Raw genomic sequence first — 18,858 nt, 5'->3', positions numbered from 1 at the left:
GTTCAGGTACCGTGCTAACCACATTTCTTTAGCTTAGAATCTTGGAGAAATATAGGAGATAGAAGTCAAAAAATTTCTAATCAGCATAATTTAAGACAATAATTTAGAACTATGTGTACTAGCTTGAAACCCTGTAGTCCTTTCACATCCTCTGGCACAAAGGTGATATTGGATGCTCTCATTTCTATGAGCATTAATTGAAGATCACAAATCTAAACATTAAAATATGATGGGATGTGTGTAAACCAATGTCATAAACCAAACATGAAAGTCTACATGTTTTAGTTAGCCATAGGTAAGAGTAACCATAGTTTATCCCGCTTTAAACATAAAATTATACTGTACTCAGTTAGCATTAGGAGTCATGATACTGAAACAGAAGGAAGGAAAAACTAATGCTAAAAGAATAGGCTCAATTATGTCTCCCTTTGTTTTTGTTAATTGATTTAATTTAATAAAAATGCAAGGACAAACAACGTCAGAAGATTTTGAACTATTAGCTCTTGTGCATTAAAAGCAAATCTCTTTATAGTCAGTAAAAAGGCATATTTAAAATCAGAGTGATTTTAAATGAGATAGTGCTATTACAAAATATCTAATTAATATTACAATTATAATCACTATTGTGATTTGAAGGTGGGTTAATATTTTGGAATGAGCTTCCCAAAAGTAAGAATCAGTACTGCAAGATCCCCCAGATTTTGATGAGGAAATACTATTGCTTTGCATCTGCATGCTCTACAGCAGTGGTTCCCAAACTTGGCAACTTTAAGACTTGTGGACTTCAACTTCCAGAATTCAGAGTTGGCTGGAGAATTCTGGGAGTTGAAGTCCACAAGTCTTAAAGTTGCCAAGTTTGGGAACCCCTGCTCTACAGTTCTTTGTATGGTGAATGTTTTATAGATTTTTTTCCTGCATATCTCTTTCAGTTTGAAGGGAGAAAATATTGTGAGCATGACTTCCAGATGCTATTTGCACCATGCTGTGGGGAATGTGGTAAGATTTCCGCATAAATTATTCAAATCTAATTTTGTCTGTTTATTAACAATGTTTGTAAACCATCTGATTATGAGATCCTGGGTATTCTATAACCAACTTCTTAAGGGGAAGCAGTAGAGAGCAAATTAAAAAGACAATATTATAGGTAAGAACAAAAATAATACATGGAAAATTGTACTTTAAAAAAAATTCTGACAGTCAGAACTTTATAAGAGAATCTTTGTGGTACAGTAAAGTAGATATTAGTTCTGTATCTAACAAACCTGGATTTGTCTCAGTGACTTTGAGTAAGTTAGACATACTCTTACGTTTCTTGTTACTGTAATAAAGCAGACTACAAAATGTGTTTTAAAAAATTTGGTACCCAACTGCTAGTATGGAATTCTAAGGACCAGGGAGTCTTTGAAATGAATTAAGATTATAAACTCTGGTATTTCTGTTTCAAGGTGAATTCATCATTGGCCGAGTCATCAAAGCAATGAACAATAATTGGCATCCTGAATGTTTTCGTTGTGAACTCTGTAATGTAGTTCTTGCTGATTTGGGTTTTGTGAAGAATGCTGGCAGGTAAGAATTGTGTCTGCAAGCAATTAGCACATTAAAATTCATGTTTTGAATGTTAAAGTGTTAGCAGAGATAGGCATAGAAACTAAATGTGAAGTTGAATACATTGTATAAACTAGTGATAAGTTATGGAAAGGAAGATATGTCTCTAAAAAGTCTGGAGATTAAATGTATTCGCAGCCATTCTCAAAATTGTAATTCTTTTAGACAAAATGCCAGGAAGTAGCTAAGCATCTTTATAAATACAGTTATATTAAGATAGATAATATTTACCAACAGTGTTAGTGGATAGACAGAATTTTGCACCAGTATAAACAAAATTGCTTTATTCTCCTTTTGAATGTATTTCCAGTTACGTAAGAAATATAACAGTTTTTAAATATACATTTTAAGTACAAATGTGAACATAAAGAAAGTAAAAGTAAAAAACAATAAATGCAAAATCATTTGGAAAAAAACCCAAAATAAAATGCCCTTAAAATACATGCTGCAACTTTCAGCTTTCAAGCTTCTTCTTAGCATTTATATTATTTTCCTTAATGAAAATAATTATTGGAAATTAAACATTTTATTTGTTTGTGAATTCTCTGAACCTATCTTTATTTTATATATTTCTTCTATCATATTGGATAATAAAGTTTAGATTACTAAAAATAATTTTTAGAAAAATTAAAGGCAGTCCTTGTGCCTTTCCTTTAGTAGATATTAGGTATTTGTGGTCACAGCATTCTTCAATTTAGAAAACAGAACTCCTAAAAGGCAAATGGGAGTAATTTACACTGTTTTAGCTAAACATTTAGCTTGTATGTGCATATGTTCTAAACCTACTGGACAACATCAAAACTTATAAGATGCACAGTATAAAGTTGACCAGGATCTGAAATGTGGCAATAGCAATACCACTTAGATTTATATACCGCTTCACAGTGCTTTACAGCCCTCTCTAAGTGGTTTACAGAGTCAGCATATTGCCCCCAACAATTTGGGTTCTTATTTACCCACCTCGGAAGGATGAGTCAACAGCCTGGTAAGATTTGAACTGTCAGATTAAAGGCAGCTGGCAGTCAGCAGAAGTAGCCTGCAGTACTGCATACTAACCACTGCGGCTCATGTAGAAAGATAATAAACATGATAGTACAAACTTGTTGTGATAGAACTGCAGCAAAGTTACATTGGCAAAGTAAAGCAGGTTGCTCAGTTGCTCCAGCTTTAGATCATCATTGTTCTAAGACTCTATGGTAGACTCAGTCTACGTTAAGTAGGGCTAAGTGCCCAGCTGGACTTACATCTTACATTATTAAAGTGAATTAAGTTAATGATTTGTAGCAAGTTCTCTAAGAATTCATTAACCATATTCAGTCATATTTAAAAAATCTGCATATAACATAAATTGTGGTTTGTGTATTCACTGCTATTGAAAAGAGTATCTACAGCCAAAGCTGTAATTAAAAGGAACATGTTGTTCAAATGTGATGTTTGCAGTTTATTCATCTTGAGGTGTAAAAAAAGCATCAGCAGCTTTTGTATACTTCTACAACTATGGTGGGAGAATTATAAAGCTTGTTTAAAACTAAACACCATATTCATAAACCTCTCAAAAGTTTGCACTGTAGATGTAAATGTTGAACAACTTTGTGGCTGAATTCTTGCCTGCCTTGTTATATTGCAGACTGCAGAGAATAGGATTGGACAGCTCCTGGATATTACTAAAACTTTTCTATCCACTGTTTTAATATTTTAAACCGTCAATTCTTTCATCATTTATGAACATTTATTTTCTGGAGAAGTTACCAAACTTTTGTTCACTGAAATTTTAATTTATATCCTAATGGAATTATTACTTGGTGCTATTTGCTATGCAAAAATTATCACAAGATTCATAATTTCACACAATCTGATCTGATTCTTGAAATGGTTATGATAAGGTAAAGTTGTCTCTTAATTGTCTGTAGATCCAAAGAATGCTTATGAAAAATATTATTGGCAATATTTCCACTGGTAGTAACATTCAAAAGAGTATTCCAGAAAATCAAAAGAATAATGTGTCCTGCTAGTCTTTGAAACTATTGTCTCTGTAATTCCCCCCCCACTCGCTCATCCAAATAATTAAAAATGCCTAGGGAGAAGGCAAAAAAAAAGGGAGATACTATTCATCCAGGCCAACAAGGAATAGCAGGGCTTTTGAAATGGTAGCATTTGCCACCTCACTACTCCTTCCCAGTTAGGATTGTTGTATATGTTTGGTTTCCTTAACAATTAAGTATTAGATCTTGTGTATTTGTAGAAAAGCACTTCTTTCTAGGAGATCATACTGGACAGCAAACTTTTGTTAAGGAAGCATTTTGTTTTCAGGTATTTACAGTTCAGATTTAGCACTTAAAGAGCTATCATTTGTTTTCCCATCATAACTTGAAGGTAATCTTGCAACTTTTTTGGGGCAAAACAAACCACACAAGGCCTCTTGAAACTTTTCAGCGACAAAAAAATACATGACAGGATCTAGGGCGCCATTTAAGCTTGTGAGGCATGAAGTAATGCGATTGCCAAGTGCCAGGATCCTCTGCATTGCACAAGAAGTCTTCACACCATCATAATTAAGGATATAAATGTAGCGGTTGACATGATAGGGCACAAAGCAGACCAAGAAGATTGTAAGAACCATGATTATCATTTTGATGGCTTTTTCCTTTAGATGATTTTCAATGCGGTGCCCCTTCTTCAGGCTTCGTATGATCAGTAAGTAGCAGGTTACTGTAGTAAAAAATGGGAAAGTGAATGCGACAGCCAGGGAGACAAGAGCGTGGCGTGATGCTTTCTCTCTGTAGAGTTGGAGGCAGACGGTGGTATTATTCATCTCAACCGTCTGCACACTGATCAAAAGAGGTGCCATGGCCACGGCAACTATAACCCACAGGAAGGCACAGGTCAAATGAGCATAGAGTGACCTGCGGAGTTTGAGGGACTTCACAGGATGCACGATAGCTAAGAAGCGATCTATGCTGATGCACATGAGGAAGTAGATGCTCGCATACATGTTGAGGTAGAAAAGAAACCCTGTGAGTCGGCAAGGGAGCTCTCCAAATGGCCAGTGATTGCCTGAAAAGTGGTAGACCAACCGAGTTGGTAAGATGAGCACAAAAGACAGATCGGCTACAGCAAGATGCATCAGGAAAACGTTGGCAGGGGTATCTGATTTTTGGTCCCGAATGAAGAGCCAGAGTGCCAAAACATTGCCCAAAAAGGCTAGGATGAAATCGAGAAGGTAGAAAATAGCAAAAAGGATGTTTTCCGTGTGACTCTCTTTGCCACATTGCTCTGAATTTAACAGGGAAATGTTGAGTAACAGGCCTGAAGAGTCTGCTTGGCTGTTCATTCCTCACAATTGGTCTTCAGTATGAGCCTGAAATGCCAAATAAATAAACTTGGATGAAAATATTACAAATACCAAGAAATCTGTGTTTTATTATTTATTATATGAACTAGCAAAACTTGCTATTGGATGTTGATTAGGTTTTGTCTGATAACCCCCTCCCCAGATTTTTGAAAAATCCACCTCCAGATAATCGGGAGATCCTCTAGAACTAGGTGCATAAAGAAACACATTGTATATGGGCACATGAATCCTGGCCATTCTTTTTGTAAACTATGCATGAAAATTAGGTACAATTCTGGGAGAGGATGTTCTATTTTATTTTTTTTGGTTAGCCATATTTCAATTAATTGTCATAAGTACACAAGCCTAATTATTCCTATACATAATATGCAATATTATATTATGTTATGTTTTTATGTATGAATGTATGTAGGTATGTTTGTGTGCGTATATGTATATAAGTACCTTCATTTGAAGTTCCACAAATGTGGTATATACTGTGCATTGCATTCACCATTTGCTTGATTCAAAGTGCTTTGTAGACAAATCTTTGTAAATAAAAGTGATATAAACACTGGAAAAGATTTGGTTCTTATGGTTAAACTCATTCAAGTCTTTAGACATAATGAAAAGCATAGAAATCATATAAATAGAAAACTCAGGAATATTTGAATCTAACTCTAGTATTGCTTGGAACTTAAAACACTTTATACTAATTGCAAGTGTTAATTTGCAACTAGACCACAGAGTGTTCCAGATATTTCAAAACAGATAAAATAAAGAATTTCCTCTACAGCAAAAAAGTAGGATTACTTTATGTTTTGATCATAACATAAGTTTGAACAAACATTCCTAAGTTCTAGGCATGCAGCAAATTATCTTTTGTTTGTATTCTATTCTCTGGTTTATTAAGGGAATCATAGCTAATTGTTTTAAAAATACATTAGAAATCACACCTACATTTATTTTCTTAGAACAGCAATGCTTTTCATTCTTCATTCATCCAAAGTTATACTCTTATGACTATTATGAAAATTAAAGAATAAACTGGTATCAATTTGTTGTATCTCGATGGGTAATTCATTTATAAATGTAATATTTAATTAGCAATCTTCTATTATAGATACATCTAGTAATATTAACTAGAACACTCAACTGTTCTTATCATTATAGATAGCACCTTTTGAATAGTAATAACAGAAACCGTTCATTTGGAAACACCAATACAAGTTAGGAGATGCTGTATTTTCTAGGTTAATAAATGTTGCCCACTCTGATGCCAAAGCTCTTACCTCTTGCAGTTTGCTTGCAGTCCGATCGAGTTGTGATGAAAAGCTTTGAGCTCTTTATAACACCAGCAAATTTAGGAAAAAGAACACAGCTGTAAAAAATTCCATCGGGTTGACTGTAGGAAGTTCAGTGAAAAGGGAGCTGCACTATATAGAGTTCTGCTAGGTGTGGTAGTCCTTTATCATCTTGCTCACAGAAGAGGAGGGGAGATAACATGCCTGTTGTGAAAGACACTCTTAATTCCAGCTAAGCTGTTGGAGGAGGGAGTTGCTAATTATTATTGTATTTATGAATATTCCAATGTTTCCCCTGCTCATTAAAGCCTCTGTTTGGACCTCTGCCTTTTACACGGTGCCTTTAGAGGTCTTGGAGAGTATTGCAGAAGGGGAGGGGAAATCTAGTGCTACAGACACAACGGGACATTTCAGAAAGGGATAATTCCATAATGGTGGGAATGCGAGTGAGAAGGACGGCTACCATAGTAACGGCTTTGTGATTCTAAGACCTCCCTTTGCTTTGCACTGGACAAGGATCTATAGGATAGTAGACAGGGGCTTCCAAGTGAGCTGCACTGCTAATGCTTTATCAGTGGAAAGGGCTGAAGGCCCCTTATTCAGTAAAATGGGAGGGCATTCTTCTTAGGACACTTGCAGTAGGGTCTCTATGTCTTGCCCTGTATAATTAGACTTCATTCCACAGAGAGGAATAAAATTGATGCCTTTATCCTGAGAGCAACACAGCTGCATGCTCCCATTTATAAAGGGACGCTGTCTGCTTTCTTTCTGTGAACTGTAGCTCTTGTCTTAGTATCTTCAGCTTTGGGGAGGAAGAGCAGAGAAGACTTGTGAAGCAAGTGTGCTAATAACATTCCTTTCCACTTATGCGGACTGGGCTTTCTATTGGGGACTTGTAAGAAACACAAGATCCACAGTGGTCTCATGGAACTGAGATTTATTATTAGCTTATTTCTATTGATAAGGACCAAGACTCTAGAGGCCAAGTGACCTTGTTCGGATCTTTCAGGAAGCCTGGGAGACTGTATGGCATTAATTTGAGTTGCTTGGCTCTAATTGGGGTTTGCACAGTTGTATTTATCAGCAGCATTTCAAGTTATCTGTGCATTCAGTCCCGTAAATGAACAAAATGGAGCATGTTCTCTATAGGGAAAACTGCAAAATTAAATATAAATGCATTTGTGTGTACTTGTATATTTCCTGACTTTTAAAACCATAAGTAGATGCACAAAAATTCCATTTGCTGAAAAAATAATACTGTCATTTACCTAAACCAGTTCAGTGTAATGTAATTCATGCAATCACAAGCATGGTTTATGAATTAATGTTCTCATTAAGAGTCAGAAGCTCTGAAGTCTAACAAGTAATTATGCTATTTGAATGATGTCTCTCAACATTTCTCTTTCCAACTGCACTTTAGACACCTCTGTCGGCCTTGCCACAATCGTGAGAAAGCCAAAGACTTGGGCAAATATATTTGCCAGAAATGTCACTTGATAATTGATGAACAAGCTCTTATGTTCAGGAATGACTCCTACCATCCAGACCATTTCAACTGCACCCACTGTGGGTATGTTGGCCATGTGCTAAGTAGTTGTAATTCTCCTTTTACATAGTAAATTATTGAATTGAATCTCCTTTGAACATGAATCACCCATTAAGAAGCTAGATAGGAAGTGTTCATACGACAAAATTAATTAGATAAACATTTACAATAGAAAACCTTTCTGAGGTTTAATGGACAAAAAGTTTAGTATTTCTGATTATTTCTGATTTTTAAAATACAAGTCACAAATCAAAATCTACTATTAAAAGTGGTTCTTCCAAAGTATGTGTAAGAATGAATAATGAGGCAAAGGAAGTCTAAGGGATATATTTATATTTAAGAACTTTTCCTCTTTTCATGTTTGGCAAGAAGTCAGGTAAGTGCCTCTTTTAGATTATGTAGTGACTATTACATAATTACTATCTCTGACAAATATTGGTCCCAAAGTTTTAATTAGTAATGTTGTGTATAGGAAGGAATTGACCGCTGATGCCAGGGAGCTGAAAGGAGAGCTCTACTGCCTGCCATGCCATGATAAGATGGGCATTCCAATCTGTGGGGCTTGTCGGCGGCCTATTGAGGGTCGAGTGGTCAACGCTCTAGGAAAACAATGGCACGTTGAGGTGAGAGCTTCCCCGATCTGCTGCTTGCCCTTTCATTTTTGATACAATGTGTTTTTCTGATTTAATAAACAGATATTGCCACTGTTCTTCATACATAATGAAATCAATCTTTATTTTGCATTTACCTAAATTTGTAGCCTGTCTTATCCCAAATATATAAATAATAATAATGCATAAAACTATAATGGATGAAACTGTTTTACAAACTAATGTATTAAGTTAGGAAAATTGTGTCCCTCCAAGTGGTATTGAACTACATTTCCTAATTTCTGAGAATTGTTCCCAGCATGATCCAAATTAAGGATAGGAGAAGGAGGAATTCAGAAACATCTGAAAGACCACAATTATTATTATTATTTTTAAAAATCCTCTTACTAAAATCTTACAATAAAAACTGAATAGTTTTCAACATTTTAAGATGGGATGGCTGTGAGTGAATCTCTCTTTATCTTTTGAGATACATGTACTGTACAGCAAGTACAAACAAGTACAAATGTTAATCTCAATAGGACAATCAGGGGAAAAAATAACTCATCTTTGTAAATTATATCAAGATATTTCATAGCTTTATAGTGTATCAGATTAAAATGTGATTGAAAGGCAACTAGAATCCATGGAATTGCTGGAACATAGGAACAATATGATTTAGTTATTGATACTACATTAGAAGATGTGGTTCTAGATCCTAATTTACTGGTTGCACTGATTTTCATATACTGTTTTAAATGATATATTTCAGATTTTATGGTACAGTACATATTTGATGAATATATCCAAGTTTTTAATATTTTAAGATAATTTTATGAATATTCTGTTTTGATATGTTTGACACCAAAGTATTTCATCTTGGTAGTGGTTGTGAGAATCTAGTCTAGAAATATTACTAAATAAAAAACAAACAAACAAATGTCTAAAGAAAAGACAGTATTCTCAGCTTATAACAGATATTTACCTAGGAATGCTGTGGTAACAATGACTTAAAAGGTTCAATTGTGAATATGTTTAGAAACACTGGAATTCAAGTCCAGCACAAATATGAGTGTCATTGATAATGTTTGTTTCATATGAAATTTGACATTCCGCCTCTAATCCTGTGAAATCTTTAAGAAGATGGTGGATAGCCATTTGTCTGAAATGATATAGGGTTTCCTGCCTAGGCAAGGGATTGGACTAGAAGACCTCCAAGGTCCCTTCCAACTCTGCCATTGTATTGTATTGTATTAAATGAAGATAACATAAGATTCTGGAGTGAAAGACAACATATTGTATTGCAGAGTTTGATTCTGGAATATCTAATTCCCATTTCTTCTTGGCTATTTGGTATAATTTATAAGTCAGTATGCAGCAGCATAAAAATGAAATCTCTTCAGAGGTGGTACTTTCTTAAGACCATTGTTTCTAGTTCAGCATTATTTGACCATCCCCTTGAAGGAGGGGACTACATACAAAAAAACACTGAATAACATGCACTTGATATCTCTGGTTTTGTTCCCCCCCTTCCCAATACGATACTCCTTGGACACATCGTTTGTTATGCTTGACATAACAACTCCTTTGACAAAGACCCTTTGACATAACATGTCCTTTTCACTTTGTAGCACTTTGTTTGTGCCAAATGTGAGAAGCCATTCCTGGGACACCGGCATTATGAGAAAAAGGGTCTGGCTTACTGTGAGACTCATTACAATCAGGTAAAATCTGATTTTTATAAGATACTTTCTCTTTCTTCTTTTTCTTTTCTTTTTTTGACGCGGGGCGGGGCAGGGGGAAAGACATAATGTTTTCCTGCAAGATACAAATTTTGAATGGGAGAATTTTAAAAAAGATAAAATTTAAAGGTATAATAGACATACTAATGCTAATAAGTATTTTAATGTCTAGGAATATTTTGCACTTGGGACGGAAATGCAAATCCAATTGCCTCTAGGTTGGCTAACCATAAATAGCCATTCATAAATATGGAGCGGAATGAAGGGCAGGAAAAAGAGAAGTCAGTGCCAAGAGTTTCCTAGGTGGAATTTACTGCAAGAAAACATTGTGTCTTGCAATGGAAAATAAGGCATAATTTATTGTTTGTTGCAAGCTAGGCTGCTGAAAGAAATATATTATTTTTCACTGTGCTGTGCTTCCTTATAAAGAAACAAAAAGGTGCTTTAAAAACAATACATGCTTCTACAGCTTTTTCAAAGGAAACTGATCAGTAGCACTGCTTGGCTACAAGAGAATCTGTAGTTTGTGGAAATTCTCTCAGAATCTCTCATTGCTCTATGGGGCATCCCTGCACTGGGAGACCAGAATCTCAAAGAGGTTTGCTGTCTTTTTTAAAAGGGTGCATCAAGTTCTCTTTCCTCTCATTTCACATTGCACAAATTCTTCAGAACTGCATTTCATATCAGGGATTGGAGTTGAGGGAAATCTTCTCTATCCATAACAGTCTTTTACTGCACATCAGATCTGCTGTCCTTTCTTTCCTCCGCAATTGATTTTAGTGGGGCAAATAAACGTTAGAAGTATTTAGTGTTTGAGAGGGTCATCCCAAAGTTATTTTAAATATTCACCTAAATTAAAAATATATCCTGTAACGCTGATGTAATATTTTCCAATTATTATCAAACACTTATCACTAATTGCTTAGGTTAATCTAAGACCCTCTCAAAGGTCCTCTAAAAGAGATAAACCATATGACAAGTTAGATGAGTTCTTCCAAAGCAACAAGTACAATCCTGATTAATGTTTGGGTATAAACCGGACAAAAATAATCTGAAAGATATGAAGGAAAACACTTCAAGCGTATAAATAAAGTCTCCTTCCTTCATCAGGTGCTCATCTTATCTGTTATGGATAGATAAAATCAGAGCAACACCTTTCAAGTTCAAAAAATACAGTTCAACAAAGCAAGGATTTTGCTCTGATTCTGTACTTTAAAACTGGGTAAGATACGCCGTTTTTAGGAATTAAAACTAGATTCTGGTCTGTTCTGAAAGGAAAGCTGTGAAGGGAGTGAAATTCAGAGCAATAACCGAGATCACGCTTCTAGGGGCACCAATGAATAAACTGTAAGGGCTCAAACATTCCTTCCTTTCAATGAAAATTATTGCTTTTGTTCTTTTTTTTATGCAGCTCTTTGGAGACGTCTGCTACAACTGCAGCCATGTGATCGAGGGGGATGGTAAGCTGGAGACTCTCAATACACCCATTGCAGCTCTGCATGCACAATTTTCAATGATTCTTTTCAAATCCGTCTACTGAATTTGGAACAACGCTACAGTGTGATAACATCCTATTCTTTACTATTTCTCACTAGTGGTATCTGCTCTCAACAAAGCTTGGTGTGTAAACTGCTTCTCCTGTTCCACCTGCAACATCAAGCTCACCTTGAAGTAAGTGGCCAGCAAAGACTATCTCAGAAGGGATTTTCATAAGAAAGGGATTGAAAGAAAACAGTAATGTCTTTATTTGTGATTCAGTGGTGGGTTTCCACTTTTTTTTACTACTGGTTTGCTTGTGCGCACAGGCGATGTTTCTGCGCATACAGAGCTTTTGTGGTCCCAAAGGAACAACTACAAAAATTGCCACAATAACATGGATGAAATAATTGGCTGATATCTTTGGTTATCTGTCAAGGACACATTTTAACAGCAAGGGGGAAAACACGATTAATTAGAAAAAAATTATGTAAGGCGGTTTAGCTGGATAAGGCCAAAATATTATGACGAATCTTTTACTTTTAAGTGTATAAGAATTATAGTATTTGGTTCGTCCTTCATATTGAAGGTTCCTCTACTGCTCCTGAGAGTTTAGAATCAATGGGCCACAGGAGAAACATAAGAATTATAACAGAATAACAGAATTGGAAGGTACCTTGGAAGTCTTCTAGTCCAACTCTCTGCTCAGTAGTATAGGAAATCCTATACCAGCAATGGCGAACCTTTTCAGAACCCAGTGCCAAAACTGGAGTGCACGTGCATGTGCATGCACGTGCCAGAGCTCTGGAAACCTGAAGACCAGCTGGCTGGCACATGCCTATTTTTTAGTTGTTTTTCAGGCCATTTTTGCCCTGAAAACATCCCGAAAAACAGCCTAATTTGGGGGCTTTTCGGACCATTTTCAGTCTGCTTTTTGGACTGTTTTCAGACCATTTTTCGGCCCAAAAATGCCCCCCAAAACAACCCATTTTTCGGGTCACTTTCAGGCCGTTTTCCAGCGCTCTGGCACCCACGAAAACCAGCTGGCTGGCGCTCATGTGCATGCCGGAAACCAGAAGAGCAGCTGGTGACATCACACATGGCCATATACAGGGCTCTGCGTGCCACCTCTGGCACCCATTTGCCATCACGGCCCTATATCATTTCAGACAAATGGTGTCTTAAAAACTTCCAGTATTGGAGTACCACAACTTCTGGAGGCAAGTCACTCCATTAATTAATTATTCTGTCAAGAAATTTCTCTTTGGTTCTAGGTTGGTTCTCTCCAGCGGTGGGTTCCTGCCAGTTCTAACCTCTTCTATAGAAGAGGTTCCACAAATCCACAGTGCCGTTTAGAACCGGTTCCAGCTCCCTCCCCACCACCCGTCTGCACATCATTAAGATGAAGAGCAAGAGGAGGAATTCTGGGAGTTGAAGTCCACAAGTCTTAAAGCTGTCAAGTTTGAACACCCCTGGGGGTTTTTTCCTAAAGGATTAGGAGTGCAAGGGTCTTGTAACTTGACAGCTGTAAGACTTGACACTTCAATGCCAGAGTTCCTGAGCCAACATGACTGGAGGAGGAATTCTGGAAGTTGAAGTCCACAAGTCTTAAAGTTGTCAATTTTGAACACCCCTGGGTTTTTTTTCTAAAGGGTTAGGGGTGCAAGGGTCTTGTAACTTGACAGCTTTAAGACTTGCATGCTTCAAATGACAGAGTTTCTGAGCCAACATTTTGATTGCTAAGCAAGAGCGTTGTTAAGTAAGTCCCACCACATTTTACAAGTTGGCCACACCCACCCAGTCACATGGTCGGCAAGCCACTCCCACTCAATCACATGGCCGGCAAGCCACTCCCACAAAGCAGGTCACACCTACAGAAGAGGTTCTAACAAATTTTGAAACCCACCACTGGTTCTCTCCTTGATTACTTCCCATCAATTTCTTCTTGTGCTAATTTCAGATGCTTTGGGAAATAGATTGAGCCCCTTAGCTATTGAAACACCACTAGTTCTTCTTTTCATTAAACTAGACATATTCCTGCAACTGTTTTTCATTTGTTCTAGCCTCCAGCCCCTTAATTATTACAAAAATTATTAAGTACATAATAAAATTAAATGTATCTAACAGAATTGCAGACACCAATAGCATCTTCTGTTTGGATAGTCACTTAACTATTCTATTTTAAACCATAGGTTGAGTGAGGGACTTATTTGTATGTAGATTTACTACCAGGACTTTGGAGAAATTTGCCCATTAATAGGAACAGTGGGGAAAATGTACCTCACATCTTCCCTACTTAGTTTTCAAACCCAACATGGCTTTTCTGAATAGAATTTAATGGTAACATATTTCTTTCAAAGGAATAAGTTTGTGGAATTTGACATGAAGCCAGTGTGCAAGAAATGCTATGAGAAATTCCCTTTGGAGCTGAAGAAAAGGCTGAAGAAGTTGTCTGATCTGACCTCCAAGAAAACACAACCCAAAGCTCTGGATCTGAATTCTGCTTAAACAGGTCTCTGCATCTTTCACACTGCACTCTTCTTCCCCTGTGGCAATCACCCAAGAATGGTTAAAGGGCCCAAGACACACAGAACCTCACCAGTTGCATTGTGTAATCTGAATGTTTTCTGCTCAGGTATATAGCGCAGAGGATGGCCTTTGGGGGAAAAAAGCTATGGATACACATGAAGATGCACTATTTTCCTTTTGCTATAAATGTGTTTTGTGATCCCCCCCCAATCTTTCAGTATTAAAAGCCAGATTTTACTATATGTTACAGTATTCCATAAATTGTTAAAGTAAGGGGTAGAAGTGGGAGACATTAATGTTCACTTTGTGAACATTATCTTAAAATGGCAAGGGGCTAATAATTAAGTAGTGATCTAACAATTTCAATTAAGCCATTATGACAATATGATAAATCTACACTGGTTTTACTAGCTGGCTGTCCACATCACTGTAACGGTGAAGCTTGATGTTAACCTCTTACTAAAATACTCTTTAATCATCATAAAATAGACCAGAAGACTGAAGTTGAGTGGGGTTTTTTTCTCCCTTGGTGGTGCTATCAGAGCTTTCAACTAAAACACCCTGTTGCATTATCCTACCCTGGAGACATGAATTATACCTATAGAGCCTGATTCTTACAAATACTTACTCAGTAACATACACACAGATATAAACAGGTAGGTGCCATAATGGGACATATTTCCAGCTCATGTAATACATATAGTTCTGAATTTACAAGCACAATTGAATCTGGATTGTAACTCATTGTAATCTTTAAGCAAGGCACCTATGTGACCACTTCCCTCAACAATTGCAATGCAAGCTCTTTCTGTTGCAGTCGATAAGTGACTGTGTAGGGTGGCCTTGGGTGCCCACCAACACATGGAAATCATCTACACCAGGGGTAGTCAACCTTTTTATACCTACCGCCCACTTTTGTATCTCTGTTAGTAGTAAAATTTTCTAAGCGCCCACCAGTTCCATATTAATGGTGATTTATAAAGCAGGGAAGTAACTTTACTTTATAAAATTTATAAAGCAGAGTTATAGCAAACCCCTACCGCCCACCATGAAAGCTGGAACTCCCACTAGTGGGCGGTAGGGACCAGGTTGACTACCACTGATCTACACTCTAGCCTGTACAAGGGCCCCATTTTCATAGTGACGCAGAAGGATTCTTCTGCAAATTGTGCAACGTAGAGAAAGGGTCTAAGTTGCTCGTAGTGAGAACAATAGCATTTGCTAGCATTTTCTCCTCTGGAGAGGAAATGCTAGTGAAGCTGGAATTCTGAAAGGCTCTGAGATTCAGTATTCTGAAACCTTCAGACCATTAGAAAAGCTGACTTTCTGAAAGGCTCTGAGTCTGAACATTTGCTAGTACAGTATTTTTGCCAGATTTCAGCTCCATTCCTCCGGCGCGTGGGAGGAAAAGTCCCTCTGTGCACTGGAAGAATGGATCTCAAATCCTCCATTTGCAACCTTTCCTGCTGGCTTTCTCCATTGACCTTCTGAGGAAGCCGGCAAAGAAGATCGCCAATGGCGATCACATGGTCACAGGGCACTTGGCAACTGGTCATAAAAGTAAACAGGTTGCCAAGTGTGCAAAATGCAGTCATGTGACAAGGGTGAAAGTGGTGCAATGTTTTACAAGTGCTTGTAAGGCATTTTACAGGCCCTAAAGTATATATTTCCATTGTCATTGTGACTGAATGGTTGTTAAACAAATGGTCATAAGTCGAAGACTATCTGTAATAGCTTCTTCACTGATCATAAACATATAAACATAACCAATACATGACAGATTTTGCTGTTAAATGCAATCAAACAGGTTCATATTATATTATTCAATATCTTGAATGTAGATGCACTATATTTGCTTGCACTATATTGTTGAAGTAAAATATTTTTTTCATATTTTATGTGCACTTGCTTCATCTAAATTTATAAATGATTCCTGAAGTTAGCAAATAACTAATACTTAATGCATAGTTATTAATCACTGTAATATACTAACATTATCCTGTGGTACTGTTGGCATTGTTAAATATTTTTAAAAGGAATTGCAGGCATTAAAATATTGTGACTAACAGCACAACTTTATATATTTAATATATATATATATATATATTCAAAAGTAAATTCCTTAAACATAACAACTATTTAGACAACCCTTAACTTTAGCATGGTAAACCACTTCAATTTGTAATATTTGATGGAGTGTTTTCATTCAACATACTAATTATCTTTCAATGTACAGATATAAAATGTTTTATAAAATGTGTACTCATTTTATAATAGTTTCACTCTGTATTTTTCTCTAACAAAAAGGTAATTCCTGCTGGGTTAAAATATTGTAATTACTTTCTATAGTTGGAATGATTAGCACAACTATGTATCTTTTAACGATAACATTAAAACTGTTTTACAAGTCACATGTACATCATTGTATTGTTTGTATTAGGTTTCTGTCTGTTTAATAGAAATCGCTGTCATGGAGGTTCAAATGAACTTCAATCTAATGCATCTTTCTCCATAGATAATAGTCAAGTATTATGCAAAATATTTTCCTTTCCAATTAAATATGCTTTCATTTAGTTAAGGCTGATTATTTTATGGTTGGTCACACAATCAGCCAGATGTTTAGACTGAATTTTTATCTACCTAACAAGTCCTTCCCAAGGACTAGGAATAGGGAGATGTTGTTTGTTGATGTTAAAGGTATGGTTGCAGGATGTGAACTGTTCCAAGTAAAGTTACCTTTTACAATTCACTGATGGTGATTTTATCAATGCTGATGGGGTTCAAGTGGTGCTCCAGATGTTTTTGGATCTCATCTGATGTATCTTTTACTATTGGTACTATCTTGATTTCTTTTGCCACAGTCACTCTACTTCTAGTTGCAGATCTTTATATTTTGTGGTTTTCTCCAATAGTTCTCTATTTTGTCATCTCCAGGTACTGCAGTGTCCACTATCTAGATTTACTTTCTTAAAACAATTGTTAAACCTGGGATGTTACGTTGTGGCATTTTTTTGTTTCTTTAAATTCTAAAGACGCAGAATATTTTAGTTTCTTTGTTTTCTCTTAGTCTACTTTGTGGTTCCACCAATTCCTGCTTGCAGGCAAATTATATTTGTTGTCTGTTGCTTTCCTAAATTTTGGGTTTATAAGCATTCGTTCTTAAGGAGTGGACCAGTGCAGCCAGAATTAACACCTCTGCCTCTTTCTTCAATGTTCCTGCTCTTAGCCATTGCCAGGATATATTACCATATTTTTCAGACTATAAGACGCACTGGAGTATAAGATGCACCAAAGTTTTGAAGAGGCAAATAAAAAACAATTTTTTTGCACTCTGCAAACCTCCCAAAAACGGGCCTGTTTTCCAAAAAAGGGGCATGAATAGCCCTTAGGAAGTTTGTAGAGTGTTCCCGGGGGGTTGGGGAGGGGCAAAAACAAGCAAAAAACAGTCCATTTTTCACAAAAACTGGCCTTTTTTGGCAAAAAAAGAGCATTAGGAAGCTTATAGAGTGCTTCTGGGGGCTAAGGGGCATAATTGAGTAAAAAATGACCCATTTTTGCCCTCCCCAGCCCCCAGGAGCTCTCTGAAAGCCTTCTATAAGATATTCACAGCCCTTTTGGTGAAGGGGCGGGGTTTCAGGAGGCAAAAAAATGCTGTATTCAGTGTATTCGGTGCGTCTTATACTCCGAAAAATACAGTACTTGCTTTCCCTGCTTCTTTTTTGTGTACTGGCCATGTAATACTTTGCCATGCCATGCCTTTTTTCTGTTCATTTGGTCTTTCCTGTCAGCCCATTTGGTCTCTCAGATATTCAGTAAACTTTCATTGGTATACTAGCTTTAATGCATCTTCTTCACCGTCCCTTAAATATTTTTCCAATGCCCATTTTTCTTCTTCACCTGTCTAATGTGCTCACAGCATTCCACACCAATATGTACTTTTTGTTGAATAAAGTCTATCAACATCCCTGTGTGGATGAAGTGCATCATTCATTATCATTATGTTTTGGGTCTTCCTATTCAGGGCTTTTAGTTCTGCTTTAATCCAGTGCACTATTCCAGGCGTGTATCTAATGACTGGCATTGCTCAGATATTGCCTTGATAGCATTTCCTCCACTGAGGAAAACATTAAGCTCTTCTTTATTCTCATTATGTATTTAGTTTCAAACTTTTTGACTTCAGCATACATGAGACATACAGCTTGAAGTATAGTATTTGTAATGATCTTCTTCATCCAGAATCTTGATATTATTTCAATAGGGCAAATTGATTTCTTCAGTTTTCACTATTTCCCCCTGTTGATGGTAATCAACACCTAGTGTTGTCCTTATTGACCCAGGTCATAACTAACCCAGTATAGGTTTCTGTTCTGACCCTCCTCCGTATGGTGGGGCACGCCAACACAAGATTACTGCTAGACAATTTATTCACAGTAAATTAACACACCGACAAGACTTTGGCAGCAACGCAGACTTCCAAGATAAGAAATACACACGAGAGCTTCTCCAGCGTTAATATATTAGTTGAATCCTGCAAACAGCCTCCTCTCAAAGTTTCTTCTTATATACTCTCTTAGGAGCGGCCTAATCACAACCACCTGGGTCCAATTACCTCCTTTGTCTCCTTAATTGTGGCCGGCGTTTATCCGCCCGTCTCTGCTGGGCGTCCAGGACCAATTCCCTCTGAACCTCATCACTGCTCAAAGGCCTGACGTCTTCACCACTGCTCCAGGGCCTG

The 18,858-nt window shown here is 36.8% G+C and overlaps 2 protein-coding genes across 4 annotated transcripts in view; one reads left to right on the top strand and one right to left on the bottom strand.

Annotated features, from left to right (window-relative positions):
- Positions 1 to 16,534, top strand: part of LIMS2 (LIM zinc finger domain containing 2) — a 27,947-nt gene extending 11,413 nt beyond the window's left edge. For both annotated transcript variants that reach the window (XM_087725674.1, XM_087725675.1), the window contains exons 3-10: positions 930 to 996; positions 1,446 to 1,566; positions 7,661 to 7,810; positions 8,259 to 8,409; positions 10,008 to 10,100; positions 11,530 to 11,578; positions 11,714 to 11,789; positions 13,955 to 16,534. In XM_087725674.1, coding sequence (XP_087581800.1) covers positions 930 to 996; positions 1,446 to 1,566; positions 7,661 to 7,810; positions 8,259 to 8,409; positions 10,008 to 10,100; positions 11,530 to 11,578; positions 11,714 to 11,789; positions 13,955 to 14,102 — 855 coding nt within the window. In that variant the 3' untranslated portion in view covers positions 14,103 to 16,534. The remainder of the gene's footprint in view (positions 1 to 929; positions 997 to 1,445; positions 1,567 to 7,660; positions 7,811 to 8,258; positions 8,410 to 10,007; positions 10,101 to 11,529; positions 11,579 to 11,713; positions 11,790 to 13,954) is intronic.
- Positions 2,575 to 18,858, bottom strand: GPR17 (G protein-coupled receptor 17). 2 transcript variants are annotated; one of them, XM_087725677.1, is made up of 2 exons: positions 18,733 to 18,858; positions 2,575 to 4,963 (listed from the first exon to the last, which is right to left on the bottom strand). In XM_087725677.1, exon 2 carries the CDS (start codon positions 4,934 to 4,936, stop codon positions 3,920 to 3,922), a length of 1,017 nt encoding a protein of 338 aa, XP_087581803.1. In that variant the 5' UTR covers positions 4,937 to 4,963; positions 18,733 to 18,858; the 3' UTR covers positions 2,575 to 3,919. The 2 variants fall into 2 exon arrangements, with proteins under 2 accessions (XP_087581803.1, XP_013911669.1); XM_014056194.2 differs by lacking the exon at positions 18,733 to 18,858 and adding an exon at positions 6,229 to 6,655.

This window comes from Thamnophis sirtalis, unplaced genomic scaffold (assembly GCF_051295495.1).
Source record: "Thamnophis sirtalis isolate CommonGarterSnake01/CBP01778 unplaced genomic scaffold, rThaSir2_p1.2 scaffold_11, whole genome shotgun sequence".
NCBI lineage: Eukaryota > Metazoa > Chordata > Lepidosauria > Squamata > Natricidae > Thamnophis > Thamnophis sirtalis.
This window is presented reverse-complemented; position numbering and strand designations above follow the sequence as displayed.